Source organism: Haemorhous mexicanus, chromosome 22, assembly GCF_027477595.1.
Source record: "Haemorhous mexicanus isolate bHaeMex1 chromosome 22, bHaeMex1.pri, whole genome shotgun sequence".
NCBI classification, from domain to species: Eukaryota; Metazoa; Chordata; class Aves; order Passeriformes; family Fringillidae; genus Haemorhous; species Haemorhous mexicanus.
This window is the reverse complement of record NC_082362.1, coordinates 8,555,224-8,569,015: the sequence shown is the minus strand read 5'-3', so window position 1 is coordinate 8,569,015 and position 13,792 is coordinate 8,555,224. Positions and strand designations below refer to the sequence as shown.

Below are 13,792 nucleotides of genomic sequence, written 5' to 3'. Positions count from 1 at the left end.
CAACAGAGCAATCCAAGCAATCGATGCTGCAAATTATTAAACACAACACAGGCTGGGGGTCACTCAGAGCAACACAGATCTGCCAGCAGAACTCCAGACTTGGGAGCAAAATTCCCTCCAAAAAAACCAGGCAGGCTGTGCCAGACCCATAGAGATCACTGCACAAACTTCACAGCAAGAATTCCCAGACTTACTCCAGGGAATCCACCCCCCCTGCCAGCATGTGGAGGTGGTTGAGGGTGGTGATGGAGGTGGTCAGGTGACGCTTGGCATGGTCCAGCTGCTTGATATCCCTGGTGATTTCCTTCACCTAGAGAATGAGAAAGGATTCTGGTTGAACATCAAGCCCCAGCAATGGAATTTTCAGGAGAGAAGAAGCCACTCTCTCCTCTTTAGGGCTGCAGAGGTGTCAGCTCAGCAGCCCTGGGGACACCACAGGTTCAACACAGGAAATTCCCAAGCAGCCAGGACCAAGGACAAAAATGTTACTGACAGGAAAAGCCAGTGTCCCCTCCCTTTCAAAGGCCAGAAAGAAAGTGCTGCTCACCATTTGTTCAGATTTTTCAGCCTTGTCTTTAATATCCTTAATTTTACCAAAAAGCTGTTGAATGGCTTTCTGGGCTTCTTCCAGGGCCTGGAAAAGAAACAAGGTCAGAGTGGAAAGAAAATCTGCATTCAGTTTTCACCTTTCTAAGAAATGCACAGTTGCTCTTAACACTCCCTGGGGCTGGGGCACTGGAGGGGAGCAGCTTTCTTACCAAGAAAATACCAGCAGCACAACAAAAGTCAATGTACCACCTTGGAATATTGAACCTGAGTGGCCCAGGGATTCAGCATCCCTTTTATAAAAATGATTTGGCAAAATTTCATCAAGATATTTTATGAAAGCAGCTCTTTCAGGTTAGTGGAATATATTTTGACATACTAAGTGTGGAAAAAATAGGTAGAACTTACTCCTGATCAACACATATTTAGAGCAGAAAAATGAAACCTCCACAAGACCTCTATGCTCATCATTAATTATAAATAAAAAACACACATCTAGAACACTGAGTGCTTGCCCAAACCCCCTTGGTGAATTAGCAGGACATTATCCTGGTGGAAAACATGATGCTGATTCCTTTGGAATGGGCAGCCCAGCCTCCCACACACCTGCAGGAGGAATGGCTCTTTCTAAGCACAGGTAAAGAGGTGGAGCCCAGGAAATGGCTCTCAGCATTTAACAGGATTAAAAAATATTTTAAATATTTCAAATAAGATTTTAGTGCTATTTTCTTGGGGCACCTGGTCCCTTTTATTTATCCAGCCATGGCACAGCCTGAGCTCACACAAGCAGTGTGAAGCACACGTGGATGCAGTGAAGGAAGCCACATGTCCAAAACCCAAAATCCAAAATCACACAGCCAAAATCTGCCTTCTGCAGTAATTCTACACGTTCTGCCTTCCCAGCCTGATAACATTTCCAGCTCCAGCTCCACTTTGTTCCCTGCTGTTAAGTGGGCTTCTATCCCTCTGCTTTTATATCCAGTCCCATGACCAAGGTTACAGCACAAGCTACAAGTTCCTTCAGCAAATAAATTTAACACATCTTCATTTGGAAATGGATGAGGAAACTATCTGCCAGGAGCTTTTGCTGGAATATAGCTGGGTTATAATAAAAGTATAAAAGCTGGAGATGGTTTATAATTCATTTTCCAGAGGAGGGGGGGAAGAGAAGTCTCCTCTGAACATTTTTCTGAATCATGTGAAAGTTAACACTTTCTGGATTGGTGGCACAGATGTTCAATAAAGGACATGAACACACAAAAATGTGCTGCAGGGTGGCTGTGCCAGGCCTGAACAGCCCCCAGCAGCCTCTCCAATTCTTCTGAGAATTAAATTTTCTCCTCCATTTAAAGGCTGGTGGGTGAAGTGCAGAGCAAAGGAGCAAAGAATGCTCTTTTCAACACACAGCTCTGGCTCTGTGCTCAGGCCTGCAGCACATTACTCTGAAATGTAATTAATAAGTGGGTTATTAAGCAAGCAGCAACTGTTTTGTATGGTCTGTATAAAATTCAAGATTCAGCCTGAAATTCTTTCCAGATGCCAATTGCTGTCTCCCTTTGCTGCAGCACTAACAGCAAATGCTGATTTTTCTGCAGGATCCCAGGAATTCAGAGCTTCTTCAAAAGAACTTATTTCTCTAATGGTGATATTTAATAATTGTGACTAAAAACAGCCTTTACAGGGAAGTGGGTGAAGAACAAGCTCCTGCTGCTCAGTGGAAAGCAGCACCCTCAGGGTGGGCAAAATCCCCACCTCAAAACACCACTGAGCAGAGAAAAATGGGATTCTGCCCCTGAGCACTGAAAACTGCCAAAAATAAAACAAACTGGTGTCATCACCTGGTCCTGACACTTCCACCTCCTGAAAGACACAGATGAGACAATGTGTGCTCTGCCCCATCTGATGAATTAAAGGATTGGGGTCTCCTGCTGCTGAGAGAAATGTGGCTGGGATGGGGGAGACCCCAAACAGCAGCTGCTCTTCTGCTCCACTCCTGCATCTCCTCCCTCAGAGAAGGGAAAACATTTCCATAACTGCTAAAAAATTAAAAAAAAAACACCCAGGGAACTCGACTGCAAATTTGAGTAAATCAGAATTGCTCATAAACACTTGTTTCATTCCTTAAAACCTTCTTCCAAGTATTTGCTTAGCCATTCAGACATAAATCTTTATTTATTCTAAAAAAAGAGCTGCATATTCCTTACATGAGTCAGAACACACCAATTCATTATATAATCTATATATGTTTATATAAGGAATATATCATTTGTATAATTTAAATTTGGAGGTGAAAACATTTCTTCAAACATTTGCTGAAACTAACACTGAAAATCTGTTTTTTTTAAAGTCAGAAGGGCTCTGTCAGACCTGGTGTAAAGTTAAGAACTGGATAAAAAAATGTTACTTCATGCATATGTACCATTAAAAAAACCCAAAAGACAGTTTAAAGAAATCAATTAAACTTTTTTTTTCCTGTACACTCTAACCATAGCATCTGAGAGTAAAATACTGTGTGTAGAGGAAACAAATAAAGAAAATTAAGCAATAATAAAGAAAATTAACCAACAAATAAAGAAAATTAACCAATAAACAAATAAAGAGAATTAACCAATAATGGAAGAAAACCATCACCTTCCCAATTACTGCAAAGACAGAGTAAAGCAAATAGAAAAACAAATTTCAAATATAAGATTTAATAAACAGTGTTATTAGGGGATAAGAAACCAACATCTAGGGCATGAAAGTAGGTCTAATTGCTCAAGGTGCAATACAGAAGTTTATTAATGTAACTAATGACTGTTCCTTCAGCTGTAAAAAGAGAGGGGAAAACACAGCCACGTTGAAGGAAAAAATGCATTTCCCTTCACACTCTGCTCCTGCTACAAGGGTGAATCATGAATTTTAAAAGCATTTTCTTACTGCTTTTGTTACTATGTTATTAATAGGTTTCTCTTGGCCAGAAATTCTAGGGAAAATCAGTACCAAGAGGCTAGGAATTGCTTTTATTGCAGTCTGCCTGGTTGCCACGATGGATGGCAGGCAGGATCTCCCAGCTGTGCCCCAGCACTGCCTTCACCTTGCCTCACTCATTTCTTGGTTTCCTCATCAGTGCAACTGGGAAACATGGAAATGCACACACCCCAAGCAGCAAGCAGCAGTGAAGTTATTGCATTTCCTTCCCTCCACCAGCAGTTCATTCTGGGGGCAGAGGAGCAGGAAGAAACAGAGAGACTGGAGACATCATCTGTTGTGGTTATACCAAACGAGGATGTTGAAACCAAGGTTGTGACACACTGGAAAAACACCATATGACTCTAATCAACAGCTGAGCCTGCAAGCTACAATTAACCCATCAGAATTATTTATTCAACTTTGTGCAACCTCTGAGTGCCAGCAGCAGCTGGGAACCACGGTGGGGATGGAGAGGGCTGGGCTGGGAGGCAGAGCCAGCAGTGCCCAAGCTTCTTCCCTAAGGTTTGACCCCAGGCTTCCCAACTGCTCTGGGCAGTGTGAATTTAGCAAAGAGCAGCTAAATGAGTAAATTTGGCAGGGCCAGCCGTGGGGGGAGTGGCTCCAGCCACAGAGTGCTTGGTACAAGGCAGGGATCACATTCCTCCTGCTGTGGTTTAGTGTGTCTGCCACAGCCTGGCTGCAGGAGGGAAGGAGGGGATGTGGCCTGTGCTGCTTCCAGGGCTGCCTGGCAGGAGTGAGTTCCCAAAACAATTCATGGACAGGAACACACAAAGGGGTCCCCCAGTTCAAGGCCACTGAGTGTTCTCAGCCATCCCTGGTTTTCAGTTTTTGTGCTCACTCACAGCAGAAAGCTCAGACACCACACGCAGGAGTGGAAAACTCAGCTCCAGCTCACAGCCTGAGCTCAGGTAAGGTGGGCAGCCAGTGAGCAGCTCTGCTGTTTGCCAGATTCTCCAAAGCTGGAGGGAAAAACACAGCCCATGAATCAGCCACAGCTCTGCAACCTCCTTCACCTTGAGATGTGACAGCAAAAGACTCCAAAGGCAGTGGTGTAAAACAATAGGGAGCAGAGGAAAACCATGAATCACTGAGAGACTGCCTCAAAAATTGCTTTCCTTGGCATTGGCCCAAGCAACTCCTGAGGTCAGACCACACATCACTCCTTGTGTCACCTTTTCACACCAGATCTTCCAAGCAGCAGAAGGAGGGAAGAAAATAACCCAAGAGAGAGGTGGGACCAGACTGTGACTTGTTTGTTAAATTTGGAAGTGATGCATTCTGTAAAGGGTTATGTTCCAGTGACTTACAGTACCAGGCTGACATTCATACACACAAAAACAGTGTTAGCAACAATTTTTCCAGCCAAAAAAAACCCAGCCCAGTGAATTACAGTCAGTCTCTCCAAATCCCTGCAGTGCTGCAGATGGACACAGCCTCCTCCTCCTCCTCCCCTTCCAGCCCAGGTACAGAGCTGTCACATCACCCCATCAATGAGCAGCTCATTAGTGGGTGTGTTAATTTCTAAATACCTCCTTATGCATCCCATCAGGAATCTTGTGCAAGAAAATACTTCAGTACCAGGAAATATGCAAATAGGAATTAAGAGGCCTGTGTGTTACTAGAAAATGTCAAGTGAAGTGGGAGAAAAAGCAAATTTTCAGATGAAGTTTCCTTGCCTGGGGATTAACTGAACTAACATTGGTTTTTTCCCCCCAGTCATGGTTAAAATACCTCCATGGTTTCTATTTGCTTGCTGCTGTTGTGCTAGAAACATGTTATTTTTATTTCATTCTAGCCAATATATAGTTCCATTGAATGTTGTTATTCACATCAGAAAGCTGCCCTCTACCAAGTGTTTTAGAGACACTTGACATCTGCCAAATTCACAGCATCCAAATGTATTTTTAATGTTACAAACAGGGCTGTGGTCATGATGCTGAGAATTTAATGCTCCTGGCCTGGTCCCTGCTCTTGAATTCTGAGTGTTAATGCTTCTTTCATTTGCTGCCACACTCCCAGCCCAGATCAATGAAAATCTAGACCACGACTAAAAATAAAGTTCCCATCCCCAATTCTCTGAGGAGCCTCAGCTGTGGAGATTTCAAAGCAACCCTCTCACACTGGAACCAGCCTCACATTTTCTGCTGCTGAAACCTCACTCAAACGAGTCCCTCCAGATTGGGGAAGGGTGGAAATTTACTTGGATTCTCAGACTGATTGCATTTCAGAGAAAAACCCTCAAGTTTTACAGCCAGGGCTAAAGCACTGCAGCTGAAGCCTGGGCTGGTCTCAGCACAGGACAGTGCCAGCTCATTTCCCTGAGCAGACAAACCCTGCTCATCACCCTGGGCTTTGATTTTAGCAGATTTCTACCCTGGCAGTTCAGCAAATAGTAGATAACTACTACAATTGTCACTGAAGGAGAGTTTTGTGTCATCAGCTCCAATCCCAACCACTCAGGCTGCACAGGACACTTTCTATCAGCAGATTACATCCAACATTGCACAAAGCTTCAAATTGCTGCACCTGCCCCTTCACTTAACCCCAAATCATGCTTAGAAATCAAACCCCACGTTCTCCACAGCTGCACAAACACTGACAGACACAAGGGGTGAGGTGACAGCTGATCTCCAGGTAGTTCTGCCCAAAACCTTGCAGCTTAACTCCTGATCTGCACCCTGGGCTGCTCCAGCACCTCTGGGAGCTGTCAGGTTTTACTGCACAGGGGTGTCTGCAGCACCCCAGATTTTACAGCACCACCAGCCCTGCACAGGGGTGTCTGCACCATGAGAAAGGGGCTGTGGCAGAGGTTTGGGTGGCCTTGCTCCAGTCAGTAATTTTTCATGAGTTTTAATCTGCACCAGGGCAGTGTGGCCTTTTAAATGTTAATTGTGGGCATTGCACAACCTAAACATTAAAGCCTCTGGAGCTTCATCAGGCTTGGGTTTCACCTCATGGGGGGTTACTACAGCTCCATCATTACCTCATGGTAATATTTATAATGAGAACTGGAAATAAAAAGGTTAAAAAATAAAAATTTAAAAAAAAAAGAAAGGTTGATGCTGGTGGTGCAGTTTTTGAATGGCAAGGATTTGGGAAGAAATGGTTTTACACCAGAGCACTGGGGGCTCCTTGGCCCAATATAGCATAAATACTATAAATGTATTCTAGAAATACTATAAAATGCTATAAGTGTATTATAAATACTATAAATGTACTTATAAGTATTTATAAATCTATATGTAACTTCATGGTGGGTTACTACAGCTTCACCATCACCTCATAGAGGGTTACTACAGCTTCACCATCACCTCATGGTAATATTTATAAAGAGAACTGGAAATAAAAATGTTTAAAAAATTAAAAAAAAAAAAAAAAAAAAGAGAAAGGTTGATGCTGGTGGTGCAGTTTTTGAATGGCAAGGATTTGGGAAGAAATGGTTTTACACCAGAGCACTGGGGGCTCCTTGGCCCAATACAGCATAAATACTATAAATGTATTCTAGAAATACTATAAAATGCTATAAGTGTATTATAAATACTATATATATATTTATAAAAATATATATAACTTCATGGTGGGTTACTACAGCTTCACCATCACCTCATGGAGGGTTACTATAGCTTCACCATCACCTCATGGAGGGTTACTACAGCTTTACCATCACCTCATGGAGGGTTACTACAGCTTCATCACGTGGCAGGTGAGCAGCCCCAGCCCTGCCCCACGCCCAAAATTAAACACTATTATCATGTAGCAAAATCTCTGCAGCCACTCATTATCCTCCTTATCTGGGTCAGAATAGCCAAGCTGAGTCCCTGCCCTCCTGTTTGTGGTGACACCCTGACTGCAGGGGTTTGCTGCACCTCCCTGTGCCCAGCACACACCTTGGAGAACCCAGAGCCCCTGGCAATGCTGCTCACCCTCCCTCCATCCTGTGCCTGCCTGATCACAGGGAAAACACCCTCAGTTTATTTGGGAAGACTGTAAATGACTGAGGGACTCCAGCTGATTTGTGGGCTGAGGTGTTTGCACGCTGCAGTCAGTGATATTTGCAATTTCAGAGCCACATCTGCAATGTCAGAGCCACATCTGCAATGTCAGAGCCACATCTGCAATGTCAGAGCCACATTTCAGAGCCACATCTGCAATGTCAGAGCCACATCTGCAATGCCAGAGCCACATTTCAGAGCCACATCTGCAATGTCAGAGCCACATCTGCAATGTCAGAGCCACATTTCAGAGCCACATCTGCAATGTCAGAGCCACATCTGCAATTTCAGAGCCACATCTGCAATGTCAGAGCCACATCTGCAATGTCAGAGCCACATTTCAGAGCCACATCTGCAATTTCAGAGCCACATCTGCAATGTCACAGCCACATTTCAGAGCCACATCTGCAATTTCAGAGCCTGACTTCTGTGGGGTGTAAGTTTAGCAACCACTCAGGTTACACCAGATTTTGCAAGTTGAATTCTTATCCAGGTTCATGTGCTGCTTTGGGTTGGGGTAGAGTTAATTTTCATCACAAGTATGGGGCTCTTTCTCTGCCCCAGTCAGAATCAGCACAGGTGAAGAGTTTAAATGGAAATGGGGGGAAAGGACAGGCACAGCAGGAACCCTGCAAGTAGGGATTTCCAAGAGGAATTCCTGTCACTTTACCTGCTAAAAGCATGGATGCAACACAGCTGGAATGAACATGACCACACACCAAAAATGTGAAGCAACAACAACAAAAAAAAAGACAAAAAAAGGGAAAAAAATAAATTTAAATATCCACATTAAGACACAATCTCCTGCCTGTTTGGAATTCTATTTCCAGGCTGGGTTTCTTGTTTTGTTGGCATCAAAGCCACGCAGGACTGGTCACAGTTTGCAGCTTGCAGTGCCTTCCTCAGCACCAGCACCTTCCTCCTGCCAGCACAAGCACAACCCCATCCCCAGCCTCAGGCTGCAGGACAGGAACAGCCCCTGAGCTGAAGCACAAGGCAAGGTCAAGCTCAGACTTGCTCCTGCCTTGCAGCAGATGGCAAAAGTTATGGCAGCATGAGAATAAACAGCAGCAGTTCTTCCTGGCATGCCATTCACCTGGAACCTTGTTCACTGAACGTGTTCTGGGCTAGAAAAAGCTCAGTGTCACTACAAGGGAAGGACATTGTCCAGCTGTCACAATTCACTAGGGAAATGACTCTGAATGAAACTCACTTTTGATTCATTTTGGCAGCTCAGCTCCTGCTTATTATTCATGGGTTACAAAAGAATATTATGGGACTTTAATCACTCAGCTGGAGCCTTACAGAATCTGTGGCATGACTTTTTATAAAATATATGAAGTCACACAGCTTAAAACCCCATATTTAACCCCAATCCATTCAGTATCTTAAAAAGGTATTGAAATCTAACACCAGTCATATTTCATATGCTCACATTTCAGAATAATGACCCATTCATAAAAATCCAGGTGATAAAGCTTAGCCAGGCAGGAGAGAATGAATGTAACTGAAAGATGGTGCTTACAACATCAGGGACAGTGACACAAAATAGCCCCCACATATTCCAGAGACTTAGGTTTAATTATTTATTAAGAGATTATGACAGCCAGTGCTGTCCCAGCAGCAGGGACACATCAACACCTCCCATGAGAGCCAAGCCTGGCACTGGGGCCAAGGAAGCAGCACTGGAATTCGATGGCTGGAAGTGAGCACGTGTTTAAATAAACAAATCAATGGCAGGGAAGTGCCCAGGGTAGGAGATGTGCAGGCACTGGGTGCCTCAGCTCAGCAGGAAACACAACCTGCAGTCAGACAAGTCACCTCCACATGAGGAGGTGGAGGTGAAGGAGGGAGGCTGAAGCAACAGAGCTGCTTCTTAAGCAGGTCTAAGCACACAGAGCACAAAAGCAGCTCCCTGCCTGCCAGGCTGACACTCCTGCACCCAGCCCTCACAAAGCTGGAGGGGACAAGCCACTGACTGTGGTGACACCAGCCAGCAGCTGCCCTGGGGCTCAGGACACTGCTCAGAAAAGCAGCAGAGAGCCCCACTGGAACTGCCCTGTGCAGCACCTGCATCCCTCTCCATCTTCATCTCCTCCTTCCTCCCTCTATTGATTCTGCAAAGTGTTTCCTGATCTCTGTTTAAAGAAAAGAAAAACCAAGGGAGTATTTCACATATTTCCAGCTATGACCTTGTCAAACCCACAACCTGGGAGCATTTTTTCCCTGCCAGACACAGCCTCCTCCTTCCAGAGGCTCAAACACTGCCAGACACTGCAGCACACCCAGGGCAGGGCAGGCAGAGTCTCCCCACAGCTGCAGAGCCCAGATGTTCATTTTTCCATGCCAGGAGAGAGGACAGCCCTGGCTGACCAAAGGATGGGATGGCCAACTGCACTGTCTGGGCAGCAAGGATGTATTCTTATTATCTGACCACAGCAGCTGCCACCCCTTTTCTTGTACTGCTGGAGTTATGAGAAAGAAAATATATATATCACTGTTCTCATGGAGCAAAACAAAGAAGGAGCCAACCAAAGCAATCCAAGTTATCAGCCAGTATCTTCAGCCATGAGAAACATCCAAAGCTTTTCCCAGCCCAGGCATTTCTGGTTAACACTTAATTTTGTTCTAGCACTAATTGAGCCAGACCCCAACAGAATCAGACAGATTAAGCAATAAACCACATTTTTCTTTGAAACACAGTCCTTGTTTGATGCAACTTCAGTCACTTACACACGTTGTGTGCACAGGGCAGCAAGGGAAAGATGGACCAGAGGTAACAGAAAGAAGATTGCTGGGTTTTATTTAGATTCCAACTATCAAGCCACAAATCCATTTGGGATCTTGGGACTCCTCTGGGGCTCTTGATTCTTTCTAAAATGGATTTCAGCTGAACCCACCTCACCTTTACTCACCCTGGTTGCACAGACACTGCCAAGGGTTAAACCAGCAGCAAAAGCAGAGGCCACTCATTACAAGGACAAAAGCCTGATAGGTGAAGCAGCTTCAGCCAAACAACCAGTAAAGGCATGTCAGCAGCTGTCAGAAAAATTACAGCCAGTCCATGCAGAAGCTCCAGCAATAAACACAACTGAGGAGTGACACATCAAACCATAGGGAGAGCGTTCAACACTCCCTGGAAAAATCTATGGGAACTTTTTATACTGCACCCTAGGGCACAGAGGAAATTATGCCACAACTGGGCTGCAGCTCTCAGCAAGGTCAGCCCACACTCCAGTTCAGCAGCAGCAGCAGCTCTGAGGGAGGGAAAAAAAAAAAACAAAACAAACTTCCAGAGGAAAAATCTGCGTAGCACTGGCTCCCTAGAAACTGTTACAACTGAAGCACAGCAGCTCCTGCATTCCCAGCCTCTCCCAAGGCATCCAAAATAGTCCAAGTCTGGGACTCCCAAGGAAAATTTTGTTACACCCTGCAGAGGAATGTTCCACCCAGGGCTGTTGTTTCCTCCCATAAAAGGATCATTAGTGAGATAATTTCTGAGGTTCGGGGCATTGTCTGCAGATTTTACTGAAATCTTGCACCAGGAAGGGGAAGCCAAATGAGCCAGACTATTTTAAGGCTTTTGCATTTGGAGGAAATTCTAGGGCAAAATTTCAAAAAGGCAGATGCTTTGAACTGGGAAACGTTGTGCTTTGTGGGGAAGGGAGTATTCCTGCCTTTAGAGCTGCTTAAATAACTCTTTTGGGGCCACATCTATTTGATGGCTTTTATTTTTAGACTCAGAATCTGGTTTTTCAAACACCTCGCTGCTAATTTATCCACACATGAGCAAGAATGTTTGGGGAACAGTTTAAAATATTACAGACCAAAAAAAAGCTATTTTCACATGAAAATTTCTTCCTGAAATGCCTTCTCATAGCTACAGCTCACCTCAAAGCCCTGCTCAGCAGGCAGGGGGGCACAGAAGTGTTATCCCAACCATCATCCCAGCCAGACAGGACAGGAGACTCCATCACAGCTGGAGCAGCTGGATCTGCAATCAGGATTTTGGACTTCCCATCCCTAAGGTCTCCTTTTCCTGAAGGAGCATGGAGAGCACATTTCCATAGCTGCACACTCCATGTTCCCCACTGGCTCAGACTGGGATTTAGATCCCTCTGAAAATGTTATCCTGCTCTCAAAAGCAAGGCTGGGCTCCCCTCTCCTGGACAGCTGGGAAGGTGCAGCTCTCAACAAGGCTCCTCCACAAGACAGCTTTGGAAAGCTCCTTGCTGGGCTCAGGTGGTAAATAACCCCTTCTCCTCCAAAAATCCCAGGCTGGCAAGGCTGACAAGCTCAGCTTCTCTTCTAGGAACCTGCCTGGATCACTGGTGTGTGAAAAAGGGATTGGGCAGGTTGGTGATAAACCCCAGGAATTCAAGCAGCATTGAATTAAGTGCCTGCACAAGATTCCCAAGCATTTTTTGGGCAGCTCTGGCTGACAGGAGATGGGAAAGCCAAGGCTGAGCTCCCTCACCTGCCAGGGCAGCAGGGATGGACCAGCACAGGCAGCTGAGGGCAGGCACTCAGCAAACAATCCCCTCCTGGCTTGCTTTGACTTAAACAACTTTTTTTTTCTTCTGTCACAGCATCCAGGGTTTGTGCTTCCCTTGGAAGGAAGTCAGAGGCTGCAAGGATGTTTATTCAAACTCTTATTTACCCCTCAGACAAGGACATCTCCACCCCAACACAGGCAATGCTGGCAAACACTGGCCACAGTACCAGGGCTGGTTAGGAGAGAATGTGACTGAAGGGAAGGGGTTTGTGAAAAACACCTTCCAGGCCCAACCCTGCAGTTAAATACACAGGATCCTGAGCTGCCACTGAAATCCAAGCAGCTACAAAATCAGAGTTCAGATGCACTTTTAATTATGGCACATGCTTTCAAAGGGATGATGGATTGCAGCGTTCCTCTTGGATCTCAGTGTGCCAAGGGATGGAAATCAAAAGACAGGAATTTTCCAAAAATTTCTGACTTCTCCAAAAGCCAGCATGCTGCAAGTTCTGTGCACTACAGGCAGGAGACACCTCTAACTCTTTAGAGTTACAAATGGAAGAAGATTAGAGATTGAATTTACTGATGTGGCTGCCTCTGAGCTTTGTCTCAAACCTCTTGCAAAAGCTGGCTGCCAACTGTTTCCTTCCTGATCAAGGGTGGTTTGCACTTGTGGTTGTGATGATAAAATGCAATAATGATCTTCATCCTGGCCTGCCTGAGGGTGAGGCTCACAGGGTAACACTGTCTGTCCATGTGGATGTGTCAATCCAATTTTGCAGGGAAATACTGGTCTTGAGGATACAAGTTTCCTACAGATTTAGTAAGAATAGATCAGTAAGAATAGAAGAACTTAATAAGGAAAACAGCAACTCCCTTCCAAGCACAGAACTGACCTGCCTTAACAGCACCTTGTTTTCAGTTGTTTCAAAACAATTTCTTAACTTGAACTGGAAAATAAAACCCTTCCTCTCCAAGTGGGAGCAGTCAGGCCTCTCACTCTGTAAAAACATTTCCAAAAATGTCATTGATTCCTCCTGAGAATATGCTGGTAAAACAAAGGCACTTTTCAGCATAGGAACAGGCAGCTGAAGCTGGAAAACAAGGTTTGCACCCCCACAATCTGCTATCAGCAGGGTGGTCATGTGGAAAGGGCTGCTCACTCCCCCACACAGCACCCAGGACACTCAGGGGACACAGGGCAGGGGTGACAACAACAGCAAATGTTCCTGCTAGGTTTCCTCTGATTTTGGGGTGACAAATATAAAATTCCATGTCAAACTGAAATGCCATTCAGGAGCTCCCCAGCACTGTGAGGTGACCTCCTTTGCTGCAGGTCCCTGTGACCTCCAAAATCTGAGCTTGCTGATGCTCCTTGACTGCTTTAAACTTCAAGACCCAGCCAAGTCCTGCCACTCCAACAGTCTGGTTCCAGCAATTCACACCAAAAAAATGCATATCCAGGTGTGAAACACTGGGCTTGGATTAGAAACATAGAAAGAAAAAGCTCACAACACTTCAGAATCAATCTGTTTTTCTTCCCAGAGAAGTAACACTTTAAATAAATGAATGGTTCCAGTATTTGTTAGGATCTCAAAGAAACAACAACTGTGCTCCTGGGAGATTGTCTGGCCTCAGCCCATGCCACTGCAAGCTCTGGCATCTGTTATAAAGTTTGCTTCTACTTTGCAAATCAGCAAAATGAGGGAAACCAGGAGAACCCACAGCTAAATACAGGAATATTTGTGATTAAGTGCAGCTCTAGGTCACTTGAGATATGTCCTGC

The 13,792-nt window shown here is 45.0% G+C and overlaps 1 protein-coding gene across 2 annotated transcripts in view; it reads right to left on the bottom strand.

The window, feature by feature from the left end:
* VPS53 (VPS53 subunit of GARP complex) overlaps positions 1 to 13,792 on the bottom strand; it is a 65,730-nt gene that overhangs the window by 45,926 nt on the left and 6,012 nt on the right. For both annotated transcript variants that reach the window (XM_059865683.1, XM_059865684.1), the window contains exons 5-6: positions 548 to 634; positions 195 to 310 (exon numbers count right to left, since the gene is read on the bottom strand). In XM_059865683.1, the coding sequence (XP_059721666.1) occupies positions 195 to 310; positions 548 to 634 (203 nt within the window). The remainder of the gene's footprint in view (positions 1 to 194; positions 311 to 547; positions 635 to 13,792) is intronic.